This window comes from Branchiostoma lanceolatum, chromosome 2 (assembly GCF_035083965.1).
Source record: "Branchiostoma lanceolatum isolate klBraLanc5 chromosome 2, klBraLanc5.hap2, whole genome shotgun sequence".
Taxonomy (NCBI): domain Eukaryota; kingdom Metazoa; phylum Chordata; class Leptocardii; order Amphioxiformes; family Branchiostomatidae; genus Branchiostoma; species Branchiostoma lanceolatum.
Genome location: NC_089723.1, coordinates 13,747,443 through 13,761,715, shown reverse-complemented (window position 1 = coordinate 13,761,715; position 14,273 = coordinate 13,747,443). Strand labels below are relative to the sequence as shown.

The 14,273-nt window shown below is 41.1% G+C and overlaps 2 protein-coding genes across 2 annotated transcripts in view; one reads left to right on the top strand and one right to left on the bottom strand.

The window, feature by feature from the left end:
- LOC136426844 (probable cytochrome P450 CYP44) overlaps positions 1-7,225 on the top strand; it is a 32,979-nt gene extending 25,754 nt beyond the window's left edge. The window contains exons 2-10 of the mRNA XM_066415563.1: positions 1,006-1,237; positions 2,312-2,511; positions 3,120-3,324; positions 3,883-4,045; positions 4,447-4,613; positions 4,873-4,951; positions 5,336-5,495; positions 6,018-6,061; positions 6,444-7,225. Of these exons, the coding sequence (XP_066271660.1) occupies positions 1,006-1,237; positions 2,312-2,511; positions 3,120-3,324; positions 3,883-4,045; positions 4,447-4,613; positions 4,873-4,951; positions 5,336-5,495; positions 6,018-6,061; positions 6,444-6,551 (1,358 nt within the window). The 3' untranslated portion in view covers positions 6,552-7,225. The remainder of the gene's footprint in view (positions 1-1,005; positions 1,238-2,311; positions 2,512-3,119; positions 3,325-3,882; positions 4,046-4,446; positions 4,614-4,872; positions 4,952-5,335; positions 5,496-6,017; positions 6,062-6,443) is intronic.
- Positions 7,226-9,354: 2,129 nt separating this feature from the next.
- On the bottom strand, positions 9,355-12,800 carry LOC136426842 (uncharacterized). The gene is made up of 4 exons (XM_066415562.1): positions 12,762-12,800; positions 11,897-12,246; positions 10,377-10,575; positions 9,355-9,393 (listed from the first exon to the last, which is right to left on the bottom strand). Exons 1-4 carry the CDS (start codon positions 12,798-12,800, stop codon positions 9,355-9,357), a joined length of 627 nt encoding a protein of 208 aa, XP_066271659.1.
- Positions 12,801-14,273: the final 1,473 nt, after the last annotated feature.

The window sequence follows — 14,273 nt, the reverse complement described above, 5'->3', positions numbered from 1 at the left end:
ACAGTAACACAATATCATATAGTCTTTGGTGCCAACATTGTAACAAGTGTAATATATTATGCTGTAACATTGATGTATATGGTGAATAAAATGTTGTTGTTGTTTTTTTTAAAAGAAAAAAAAAACTGAGAAAGAGAGGAATATTGATATATATCAATTATGCAAATTAAGACCTAATTTGCATGATTGATGACGAAATACTATAACTCCCGAGTGGTAAATGATGGGGATTTCATTCTTGTGGCATTTGGAAGATTATCAAATGTGGACGTTATCAGACATAAATCATGAGGGCCTCATTTACATAATACATGACGAAATGCTACAAAGGCCTTCTATGCTAAGATTTTAATTTAATGCTGTGTGATGTGTAGAGAAAAGGATCACTTGAAATTTATGCAAAGGAGGACCTTATCTATAGACTGAGTGATAAGCATTCGCTCGAAAAGGCTAACATCAGTCGGCGAAGGTATGAGGTCGTTGAACTCTAGTTTAATTGATTCTTGGAAACTATATATAGATTAAATTAAGAATTATGGAACGTTACATGTTCGCATGTTTGCACACTGCGGCAGGTCTGCGTTTATTTACTTGACCGCGGACACGTCATATTACGCGTGAGTACTCTCCAAGCAGAGGAGTGGGTCCGGCTGGTTTGACGTGTTTTAGGCGTTTTTGTCGGGCTTTCTACTTTGTCATGTTTATTTTTCTTCATAACCCACAGCATGTGTTTACACAAGCTCTCTGGCGGAGGTTAATGACCCCCTCCCCTAGTTACTGTCGGGCCGGCCGCCAGGAGCGAGATAAATCAGGCTAAGGTGGGGGTTAGTGAGACATGACAAAGTAGAAAGCCCGACAAAAACGCCTAAAAACACGTCAAAAACCAGCCTGACCCACTCCTCTGCTTGGAGAGCAATGCATAAGCACTGCAGTCTGACCTCCGGACCATCAAATAATGGAACAAAGTACAACCTATTGTAAGATTCTGTTGTATCTATGTTACAGGGCGTTTTCCACTACACACAAAACTGGGAAATTCCGCAATCGAAAGGTACAAGACGTACGGAAAGATCTACCGAGAAAAGTTGGGCCCAGGCCGAGAGATGGTGTTCGTCTGTGACCCGAAGGACATCGCGATGGTGTTCCGAAGTGACGGGCGGATCCCGGAGCGACCCCCATTAAACACCATCGCCACTTACCGCAAGATGAGAAAGAAGCCCGAAGGCCTTGGCAATTTGTAAGGATACCGCCCCCCCACCCCGAATGAATGCATATATACAGTCAAACCTGCCCAAGGCGACCACCCTGGGGACCAAGGAAAAGCGGTCGCGTTGGACAGGTGGTCGCCTTCAAAAGGTGGTCGCCTAGGCAGGTTTGACCGTATAATGTTACATGGTATACGCCTGAAATTCTACCTTGCTGCTTGCCTTTGTGATATGTCCCTATCTTATTTATGTGGTCCTCCGACAGTTACAGTGCAGAATGCGTCTCACATGTTAGGTAAGGGGGATTGATATTGGGTGTAACTATACATTCCAAGCAGAGCTGTTGTTGGGGAAAATTATATAGTCCGTTTTTGTCCGCCCTCCATAGTCTATCTAGCTATCGGCCACTAACAAGCACATACTCCACATTGCCCTATCCAGCATCATTTTTCCTAAGAGATCATATTCAATCCCATGGTCTCTAACTAAACTATCGGTAAAAGTCAAACTTCTGCAGTGCACTCTTGGTTTCCATAGAAGGATATATGCGGTATGCTAAGAAGGCCACAATTTTCCCCAACAACCTCTGCGGCTGCCGGGCAATGTTGGGGCCCCGCCGGGACACCGAATCATTTTAGCCTGGAGCTAACTTGGCCTTTATCATCCAGAACATGCTTTACTTGCTCGTAATCACTTCCTGGCTCCCAACTACAACACCATTGGACCCGAGCGAAACCATCCCTCCAATCCAAGTATCCTATCACACTAGCCTGACAAATTCCGCCGGTCCTGTAACCGCCATCCCCCTAGAGTGGTGGGGCTCAGTAACCTCCGGCCGAGAGCTTGTATAAACACAGGCTACCTATCACACCACTTCCGCCTTATCCTGCCACTCTGCAATATTCATCATACAACTGTGGACGCACACCAAGACAAACAAACAAGCAAACAAAAACACCAACTGATTATAATGCCTCCGATTTCACAGAGGTAATACATAAACCACTAGATCCTTTGCTTGGCAAGGTACTGTAAGAGAGGTTCGTTTCGTGTAACAGTGTAACAGTTATTTCCAGTATTGTTAACACTACTCTTATCTTCTTCAGAGTGGGAGAAGAGTGGTACCGCGTCCGAAGTTCCGTCAACAAGGACATGATGCGTCCCAAGTCTGTTGGTGCGTACGCCCCCCTCCTGGATGAGGTGTCCCGGGACCTGGCCACGCTGATACAGACGGTGGTACGGAAGGGCGACAGTGGTGGCCAAGTGGACAACTTTTTGAATCTACTGCATAAATGGGGACTTGAATGTGAGTGTTTGTTACGCGGTTTGACGCAAATCACGGTCATGCGGTGTCAAGATAGATTTCTGCCTCTTTAAATTATTTTCTCCAAAGCGACTGCTTGGGGTTTTTCAGCATACCGGAGCGGAGAATTGTGCGTCACACTCGTGGGCGTTGGGGTCACGCTGTGGAGGCCAACTCCAACCCTGACCCTAGCTCCACGCACACGCACTACCCCACGGAGCGAAAATTAGGCGGAGTAGAAATTTGGCTCCACATCGAAAGTGACTTTCCCGGCTCCTAGTTATAATTTTTGCATTGTTATGGCCCCCATAGTTCAAGGGAAAATTCAAGGGAATCAAGATCGCACCTGCATGACATCAAGTTCCAACATGGCATCGCCCATGGTACCGGCGTAAACAATATTGTCTTGACATTCGTCAAACCCGTAATGAGCGGCCGGTGCTGATAACACTTAATATAGACTATGTACAATGTTAGCTATAGCTAAGGATGTCATATCAAAACGTAATGCATACCGAAAGATTAGCCCCCCTCTCACACACAGTATGTGTATTTCTCTGCATTTCGCGCGTTGTATTTCGCTTTTTGATTTGACACTGTTTTATTTTTAGCGTTGAGCCTGGTCATCTTGGGAAAGCCCTTGGGTTGTCTGACCCTGGATCAACTCGCTGAAGACTCTGACGCTCAGCGGATGATCTCGGCGGTCCTCGAGTTCTTCTTGTATTTCGCCAAGCTCGAAATGGCACCTCCCTTGTACTGGTCAGTATATCAGCACACCGGCATGGAAGAAGTTTGTGAAATGTATGGACACGATGAATAGGTATGTGACCGTATGTCATATTCTCTATTTGCATATTCAATGAGGAAACTTAATGCGCCCGCCACATTGCATGATAGGACTCTCAAACATGTGACACATGTAACTGAGAAAGAGAGAAATGTTGATGGATGTCAACTATGCAAATGAAGACCCAATTTGCACAATGACTATGACGGCAATATATGACGGCAATTTCATACTACAATTTGGAAACTACACGAAGCTGAACATGCAAATGAGTATATCAGTCATCATGGACGATTAGAATCATTTGGCGAAGGCATGAGGTCGTGGAGCCCTAGTTCCGATATCAAATTGGCAAATACCATGTTGATGAAATTATTCGAGATTTCTCGCACCATTGAGATGAAACTCAGGAATCTAGTTCTTTTTGGATTTGATGATTGAATTCCATTGAATATCGGGGTATTGATGCATTGTTGTTGAATGCCGCAGTGTATGAAATGCCACGGATATATCTTTCTTAAGTGCAAAGCATCTGCTCCTGTCATAAAATCACTATAAAATTAGCTAATTTTGGTCTTACAAACTAGTATTGCAGAAAAGATGATTGGGGAAAAGCTGGCGGAACTCCGCAAAATGGAAGAGCCACCCGAAGAGGCAGATTTTCTGTCCAGCCTCCTGTCCAAGAAAAACATGACGTTGGACGAGGCGGTCATGGTGGCAATCGAGCTGTTAACTGGTGCCTTCGAGTCGGTGAGACATTAACAATACTGATTAAAATGACCAATTAATCTTTAATACGTCTGATCCAATACAATCTACCATATCCTCGGTCATACTTCCATGCATACCCTTCTTCGTGATTAATGACCAAATTTCTTTGACCACGTGACCTTACAGAGGAGGGACTTCAGTAGTGGGTCAAAGGTGCCGGGAAGATTTTACCACCCGTCTTCGATAAATGAAGCTCGATTGGCCCAGCATAGATTGACGCTGTATGCGCTGATATTTGTTCCTTACTAAGTCGTGATTATGAAATTCCGGTCATTTACCGAATAAAACGGAATCAGTCTGCAGTTTTAAAAGAATCTGCTAGAGTAGAGAAATATTGACTAATTGTTTTCATACCGCGGCATTTTGTTTCCTCAACGTAGACAGCGAACACCCTGGCCTTTAATCTGTACAGCCTGGCGAAACATCCCGATGCTCAACAAAAACTGTACGAGGAGATCATGGCGGTAGTTCCACCAGGACAGCCAATAGACGACAAGGTGCTGAATAAGATGCCCTACCTTCGTGCTGTGTTCAAGGAGACATTCAGGTACTAATACACAAATACACCTGTAAATGCCAATGTAAGTTAACTCAAATTAATTATGGATTGCGTCAATCATTGGAATATTTGATTACACATGAAAGAGTGAGGTAACACGGCTGATATATCGGGTATGCGTAAAAAAAAAAGGAGCCAAACTACACTTTATCAGAACAAGGCAAGAGAAAATGGTATAACAATGTCGAAATGCATAACTCGATGTGATTATCATTGTCTTTTCGTTGATTTGTTTCTGTGACTGTAGGCTTTACCCGACTATCTTCTTCAACGCAAGAACCCTGACCCGTGACGTTGTGCTGGCAGGCTATCGTGTACCTTCTAAAGTATGTTTTTATGGTTTTTTATTACTTTTGTATCCTACTGTGGCATAAAATGGACCCTAACCGCAGGCGTCTATTATTGGTCGTTGCCCTCTATCATGTTCGTCATATTGGAGAATGCTAAAGCTGACCACTTAATTGTGGCCCAGAACAGAAGAATCTATGTTTTTTTTACAAGAATCTAAACATAAATCAACATTTGTTAGATACCCTTGAAAGTACTGCGTGAACTCCTTAATGAAGTTCGCCTGTGAAACCGGTGCAAGTGATGACGAGCAATTTACTCACCCTCTATAATGGCTTGTAGTCAGAGGTTGAGACATCTATAAAGATAAGCAAATGTGAATATTGATGTTGAAATGGTCTATTTCATGTTGTGATTTTTAGACTCAGATTATGATGCCACAAAACGTCATCAGTGCACAGCCGGAGTATTTTCCGGAACCGGAATCATACGTACCGGAGAGGTGGCTCCGGAATGAGTCATCAGCTAACGCCGAGGCATTCACCTTTCTGCCTTTTGGCTATGGAGCAAGGATGTGTATCGGTACGTTTCTCTGTGTGAAGAATATAAGCCAAAACAATAATAGAAGTATCATTTTCCGTGTCTTGGTAATGGGCTGAATTGCCAAATGATATTGACAATGGAAGAAGAACAAACAGTGTAATAAGGTAATACGTACATGTTGTACGTATCAAGCTTCATAAAGATGTTGAAATCCGTAGAAAAGTCAGGCAAATCGAATGTACTTTAGGCGATTTCCACACACATGTCTTCTGATTGAAATTATAAATTGCTCTAAGAAAATCACGAGGTTTTCCATTGAAGTGCCAATATGACTTCTTAAGGAACATAAAATCACAAGGTTTTCCATTGAAGTGCCGATATGACTTCTTAAGGAATGTAAAAAATCTTCAGGAATCTTTATATCTGTTTCAATGATCATATTTCCCTCCATTGAAGCGATATGACTTCCAAGGAAAGATTTAAAAAATCTTCAGGAATCATTATGTTGTAAACAGATTTCAATGTTCATGATGTTTCCCTTCTAAATGTTTGCATTTTTAGGGCGGCGCTTTGCAGAACAAGAAATATTTCTTGGGCTTATCAGGGTAGGTGCAAACTAAGACCATACAACATTTGTAAAACGTAAGAATGACACATCTAATGTGTGGTACACGCATCGGATGTTTCCTACTTTTAGTTGCCAAAACACTGCTAAACGTGTCTTTAGTCTGAATTACGGCATCAAATGAAGAAAGATAGTTACAAGGAATATAGAAAAAAATTAAACCTGTTGTCTGGTATTCATCCTACAGGGTAAAGACAACAAACAGCCAATGTCATTGAACATTTGGCTCGGGGCTAGTAACTTGAATTTCTAGAAGACAGATGCACACGGGACGTAACTTTCGAATATACTTAAGTTAAGTGAAAACTTTCGTAGAATGACATTGCCTACCATTATTAATCAAATATTCTTCTTCCGGACAGATCATCCAAAAGTTTCATGTTGGTTGGGATGGAGAAGATATGAAGCAGATTTATAAATTTTTCAACGCACCAGATAGAGATACGTTCATCTTCCGAGAGCGACAGTAAAGCGGTAAAAAAAATCAACGACTTTTGCAATTTCAAGGATTGTGTCACGAGCACTCTCCTAAAATAAGTTGATCTTTGACGGATGCAATACGTGTTATCAATAGTTTGTATTTTGCACCGAGTTTTATTCAAAAAAAAAAAAAAACGCATATAATTAAGGTAGCTAGCTGTCTAATCTGTACCCAAGGATGAGTTAGAAAAAGCCTTAAACATTTAGATAACTCGTTATGGACGGATGAAGTAAGGACCAAACTTTAAGTTTGATATTGTAATTTTATATACACATTCCTACTATTGATAAACAAATGCATATACTTCCATGTTGCGAAGGAAGGTCGCACACTAAAATAAGTTAAACTGGAGTTCCACGAACACATTATCTTCGCCAAATAATCAATGCTTATCATGGAGAGTGATAAATATTTACATGCTTATCAACCCCTGCAAATTTGATCATGCACCATACCGTTTGGAAGTTATGAGGGGTGGCTGGGGTGGCGGCGAATGAGTCCAGTCTAGATAGGGTTAAAAATCATTTGGTGGTACAGGACTAGTATAGGTGTCTAGTGTGCTGATATATGTTATAACTGGTCATGAAAAAATATTAGTATGTTGATATTATATGGGCCACAAAGGTTTGATATTGCAGTGTTTTAAGTTGAAAGTGATGAAGAAATGGTACAGTCAATGTATATGGATAGAATAAATCTTTATTCCATATCATACCAATTTTAAAAGGCAATGTAGTACATGTGACTTTTCCGTACCTGGCAGTGGTGCAGTTTTGGACAAGAGTACTCTCAAAGCAGAAGGGTGGGTCCGGCTTGATTCTGACATGGTTTTAGGTATTTTTGTCAGGCTTTCTATTTTGTCCCCTTTTCGTTATGTCGCCAACCATGCGTTGGAAAAAAATGCCTAGACTGAACACGTTAAAAACCAGCCGGACCCACACCTCTGCTTGGAGAGTTGTGAGTGCCACATCTGTATATTTACATGACCTTATGATAACTTATAAGCAAGGCCCTCTGTTTATATGACCTGTTTTCGGGGACACTGTCACATGTCCCATTATGAAATGCAGTGGATTTACAAAATTTCCTTACTAATGATGCAAATCAGCTCCTGATTTGCATGATTAGTCATTGATTATGTACATGTAAAGCACCATCTGAGCTCTCTACATACCAAATATCATGACGATCTGTCAACCCCTTCTCAAGTTATTCATGTCCGAAGGTCAAAACAAAAACACCCACTGCAGTTCCAAACAAGTCGCTAGGAGTACCAAACTTGCACAACTTGCGTCTGGTGTCATGAAATATCTACCACACAAAAGTCATGACCTTAGCACTTTCAAAAAATATGCCCCAAAATTTGGAAGCTCCGCTGCAGTATCTTATGTATCCACTAGAAGGCCCATTATCGAACTTGACCTTCCTTTCTGTTAACCCATCCACTAAATATCAAACAAAACCATTAACAGCTTCTCGAGTTAAGCTGGCGACATACAAATACACATCCACACAAGGCCCGCTGCAGTACCGATGGAAAATGCCAGGGAAACCATGTTTGAACTTGACCTCCGTTCCCACAACATCTACACACCTACAAAAAATCATGAAAATCCATCAACGTTCCCGTCACCTTTTTTCCCTCACAAACACACAAACATTCAAAGTCCGCTGCAGTACCGTTGAAAAAACGCAAGGTGAACCATTTTCGGACTTTACTTTTATTTGCACAACCACTACACACCTACTAGAAATCATAAAGATTTATTGAAGTTTTCTTGAGTTATGCTCCTGACATACATGCAGACCCATCCAACAGCTGGCTCAGCCAAAAACATAATCTTCTCCGAGTAGGTAGTCTCCTTTTGAGCGCACTTTATTTTCACCTTGCCCCATTCTCATCTCGAGACTTGGGGACTAAGTAAACCCAGTCGATTGTGTAGTGTATGGCTAATCCATGCTTAGGTAGTCTGTTTTTAAGTAGAAAATGTCGAGCAACGGGCAACATCGGCTGACGCAAACCAAACAGGATAGATTGTCTGACGTGAAAAATGCAAAACGTCATATACCCCCAAGAAATAAAATAACGGCATCATAGCCAACTATTGACGCCATGGCTGACGGACTTCATTCCAAAACTGTACCGGAGTTGACCGTTACTTATTCAGCTCCGGATGCCTGAACCATGAGAACCGTCATCCGGCAAGTTGACATTGACGGCGACTCCTGCGTCTTTTATAGATACATCGACACAGCAAAATTCTCATGCAGAAATTCGCAGGGATCACATGACAGGATGTGACATATCAGCGAGAGATGATGACGATTCAGCCTTTGGTTTGGGTGACAGTAACATAAGTGACACAAGACCTACTCCAAATACATCAGATTTCAATTCAAATATCAGGCAGGCACTCTTGGATCTTATTGCTTGTATTCTGTGAACCTGAATTCTAAGTGTTCTTATGCCATTGACCGAAAGTCCATGCAAGCCGAAAACGCCCAGTACACTAATCTGAAAGACCCAAAACGTCCGCGACCCTAATAAGATATACAGTTCAGACATTAAGCCTGAACCGACACACATGCCAGCTTGCAGTGACGGAGAAAGTCAGGAAAATTCTGAATATTGCATTGATTTACTAACAACAAGTAACGCTGCACCTACGGACATTCAATCATCGGATTTAGATTTATGTAACGCCAATGTGGAAGCACCTGTTGTCTCGCCTGTCATATCAAACCTGAATTTTCTGCACAAACCAAAGGCTATCACAGAATCCTGCATCAACTCATTCGCTGTCAGATATCCGGACGCTGATGTGCTGACGCTGAACATTAGTGGTGCAGATGAGAACAGTGAAACAGACAATACTGCCACTTGCTTATATGTACACACAGAGAAGAATGTAGAACAATACATTAATGGGGAAACACACCACCAGAAAAAGTTTTGTTACTGAATGCGTAGATTTTGAAACTTCTCAATTGCATATAACTTCAGCAAGACACAGTATTAACAACACAAGAACAGGAGCCAGGAGGACTGTGAAATTGTGCCTGTCTGCATTTGGCAGATTAGTGCTCCTAATTGAATTGACTATTTCAACTAATCAGGACGAGTTTAATAAATCTGTAAGTATGTTAATAGGCGCTCTCTTATTGGCTGACCGAATTAGCCCCACCTGGCTACCCACCTACAAGGAATAAAGATGTGACCATATATGACAACACCATATATGGTCATATGAGGAAAATAGCCAATCATCTCCCCAAAATATCCCCGAAATCGTATTTTGAAATGATGTATGCCAAAAGTGCGAATTGGGTTCTTTGAACATTTGTTCAATGTACCCCCATAGCAAATGTTGGGTCATTTAGATATAATTCCAGAACACAGAAGGCCCAGGTGTACGTCAGTGGTCTGATAATGCCCCCAAATCCTCAATAAAATCATTTTAAAGACATTTATAAAAAAAATGTGGTATACCAAATTTCAGCTCATTTGGCCCAGTGACGACTAAGATGAAGCCCTTTGAAGATTTGACAGGAGGAGGAGGAGGAGAAGAAAGAAACATGAACAAAAGCAATATGTATCGCCCATGCTATAGGTATGGGCGATTCATAATACTTCTGATACCACTCTTGTATATGTGTATCTTGTAGCCGGGAGCGAAGTTGGTGGGCAATATAATCTACTTTATATAATCTTCAGCTTTCATGCATATATGTCCGTGGTAACCGAGAGTGTCCTCAACATGATAAATCCAGACATTATCACCGCCTGACCCGAACCTGACGAACATGCACATACATCTGGATTGTTCTCCAAGCTGAGGTCTGGTGCAATAGTACAGGTAAGGTGGGGCTGTGGGGCCCTGTACGGCGGGTCTCTGTAGTAGGGTGGGCCCCTGTACGGTGGGTTTCTGTAGTAGGGTGGGGCCCTGTGCGGTGGATCTCTTTGGTAGGGTAGGGCCATGTACGGTGGGTCTCTGTAGTAGGGTTTCTTGACACTGCGAACAAGAACATTCAAGAAATATATTCTAGTCTTTACTTGAAGGTTGTCTCATAGTTTGAATATCTTCATTTTCTTGGTTTTCTATGTAGTTTATTCCAAGAAAGGCAAGAAGCAAATTCTTGTATTTTCTCAAATCTATCAAGAAAAAACAAGAATTCCCTTTCTTAAAGTTTCTTAACACTACGAATAAGAACATTTAAGAAATATATTCTAGTCTTTACTTGAAGGTTGTCTCATAGTTTGGATATCTTCATTTTCTTGGTTTTCTATGTAGCATTTTTCAAGAAAGGCAAGAAGCAAACTCTTGTATTTTCTCAAATCTATCAAGAAAAAACAAGAATTCCCTTTCTTAAAGTTTCTTGACACTACGAATAAGAACATTCAAGAAATGTATTCTAGTCTTTACTTGAAGGTTGTCTCATAGTTTGAATATCGTAATTTTCTTGGTTTTCTATGTAGCATATTTCAAGAAAGGCAAGAAGCAAATTCTTGTATTTTCTCAAATCTATCAAGAAAAAACAAGAATTCCCTTTCTTAAAGTTTCTTAACACTACGAATAAGAACATTTAAGAAATATATTCTAGTCTTTACTTGAAGGTTGTCTCATAGTTTGGATATCTTCATTTTCTTGGTTTTCTATGTAGCATTTTTCAAGAAAGGCAAGAAGCAAACTCTTGTATTTTCTCAAATCTATCAAGAAAAAACAAGAATTCCCTTTCTTAAAGTTTCTTGACACTACGAATAAGAACATTCAAGAAATGTATTCTAGTCTTTACTTGAAGGTTGTCTCATAGTTTGAATATCGTAATTTTCTTGGTTTTCTATGTAGCATATTTCAAGAAAGGCAAGAAGCAAATTCTTGTATTTTCTCAAATCTATAAAGAAAAAACAAGATTTCCCTTTCTCAACATTTCTTAATACTAAAACAAGACCATTCTAGAATGTATTTCTAGTCATAACTTATTTTAATGTCCTGATTTACTTGTTTTTCCATTTTCTTACTTACCAGCAGTAATGTAAGACAGGTAAGAGAAAAATTCTTAATATTTTTTTAAACGTGACAAGGAAAAAAAACTTGCTAGACAAGAAAATCAAGTAATTTACACTTTAATTTCTTAATTGAAAATCTTCTTGAGAAAGTGTTTCCTAAAAAGAGAAAATTAAGAAAGTGTTTCTTGTTATGAGAACTTCCACGAAAAAAATCTGTCTTTTTTTTCTTATTCTTCTTGATATTCTTAATATAAGAAAATTTGTCCACGAGTTAAGAAAAACTAAGAAACCTAGAAAAACAAGAAAAAAAAATTAGTAGTGTGTACGATGGGTCTCTGTAGTAGGGTGGGGCCCTGTACGGTGGGTCTCTGTAGTAGGGTGCGTGGGGCCCTGTACGGTGGGTCTCTGTCAGTAGGGTGGGGCCCTGTACGATGGGTCTCTGTAGTAGTGTGCGTGGGGCCCAGTACGTTGGGTCTCTGTAGTAGGGTGGGGCCCTGTACGATGGGTCTCTGTAGTAGTCAGCGTGGGGCCCAGTACGGTGGGTCTCTGTAGTAGGGTGGGGCCCTGTACGGTGGGTCTCTGCTGTAGGGTGGGGCCCTGTACGGTGGGTCTCTGTAGTAGGGTGAGTACTGTACGGCGGGTCCCTGTAGTAGGGTGATCCCTTTACGGTGGGCCTCTGTATAAGGGTGGGGCTCTTTACGGTGAGTCTTCATAGTAGGGTGGGGCCCTTTACGGTGGGTCTCCGCACGCGTAGTAGGGTAGGACCCTGTACGGTTGGTTTCTGTAGTAGGGTGAGGCCATGTACTGTGAGTTTCTGTAGTAGGATGTGATCCTTTACGGTGGGTCTCCGTAGTAGGGTGGGGCCATGTACGGTAGATGTCTGTAGTAGGGTGGGCGCCTGTGCCTATACAGGGTCATATTCAGCAATTGTAGGCTGTTTTATTCGAATGACGCAGGATAAGATTCAGCTATTTGTAGACTGTGTCATTCGAAAGACACAAGGTAAGATTCAGCTGATATTAGGATGTGTCATTTGAGTGACAGAGGTTCATATTCAGCTTTTTGTAGGCTGTGTTATTCGAATGAAAGAGGCTTATATCCAGCTATTTTTAGGCTGTCATTAGAATGGAACAGGGTCACATTTAATTATTTACAGGCTGTGTCATTCGAATGACACAGGGTAAGATTCACCTTTTTGTAGGCTGTGTCATTCGAATGACACAGGGTCATATTTGGATACTCGGATACTTTATTCACTCCATTCACTTTCATACAAGTAACAAACAAGTACGTAGCTAATCTTCCAAGAGTATCAAACAAACGTACATATAACAGACTTTATCAAAATTGATACAGTCATTTACATATTACATGGACACATTAACACATATTACATTAACACATGTGCCTTATTCACTCCTGTCTACACTTGTACTTTATTAACTATTGTCTAAACTTACTCTTTACTGCCGTTCTTACCCCATGTGGTAAGCTATTCCACATTGATATAGATCTGTACACGACAATTTTATGCAGTACGTATGTTCTGGGTTTCATCAGCATGTATGTGTCTTTGCTGGCGTGGCGTGTATTGTAGCTGTGGTTGTGACAACTTGGCCATTCGAATAGAAGGCGAGTACTGGGTTCTTGTTTTATTTTATTTGGGTTTACTTCCAACTGCAATTGATTTTGTTTTGGATGCGTTGTGGAGTAACCTGTTCATTAGCACCCAGTCACTTATGGGGTCCAGGTCCTTCTGCAGGGTGGATGTGATTGTTGAAATAGAAGGTGCACATGTTTGTTTTTTCATAGGAAGCACTTTTTAATGGGGGACACTTTTTTAATGGGGGACACTTTTTTTATTGGGGGCACTCTTTTTTATACGGGACAATGTTTATGGGAGAGCTGTGGTAGGCTATGTTACTCCAATGGCAACGGGTTATGTTCAGCTATTCGTAGCCTTTATCATCTTAAATGATGTCTAATGTTCCAGGTTGTCTTCAGTACACTTTGGACATTCACTGAGACGTGCTTATCCTGTCACCCAGCCAACACTACTTCCTGTTACGCAGGTGGGCCAGTCCCTTTTTGCCACTTTTCTTTGCTGGCAGCTTTGACCTTAGCCTGATATCCAACCCTGTTATGGCTGCGGAGGCTCTTGGCTCTATCTGTGTCAAATGACGAAGAGACTCGGCAACAATAAGATATATTTGTATACCATACTATTTTGAACTACCTCTCTGTTATTTTCTCCAACGTGCATTATCTTTAAATGGCATTACCACAAACAAACACAACAACTGCTTGCGATACCCCTTTTCTTTACGGAGAAAATAAAATTAACGCTAATGAAAACATAACCCTCTAGAAAAAGTTTACCTTCTAGTGGCCCCAAGCGGCGCAACGTGTCCCAGCCGGGTTTTTAGCAATCCTGTGACCAGCTTTGTCATCATCATCAGCTTTGTCATCAACTGTGGTTACAAATACCTTTTCGTAATCAGTTTTAGCCTAGTCAAAAGTTCGCGTCGGTTTCCATGTGTCTCGCAAGTCATAAGGTAACACAAGATGGCATATGCGATGCTAAGGCTTGATTAACTGTGATAATTCGATTTCGAATGCTTTTAGATATTTGGCAAGTAGTAAAGTTGATTAACGGACAAAAACATCTGCCCTGTCCTTTTGGCGTACATCGTGGTCTTTCAT

Bases quoted from the DNA above. Each gene is read 5' to 3' on its own strand.
- LOC136426842 (XM_066415562.1), bottom strand. From the start codon at position 12,800: ATGACCCTGTGTCATTCGAATGACACAGCCTACAAAAAG. The intron at 12,247-12,761 runs GTGAATCTTACC...ACCCTTATACAG, and splicing joins ATGACACAGCCTACAAAAAG to AGGCCCACCGTAAAGGGATC. The intron at 10,576-11,896 runs GTACACACTACT...TCTTGTTCGCAG, and splicing joins CCCTACTACAGAGACCCATC to TGTCAAGAAACCCTACTACA.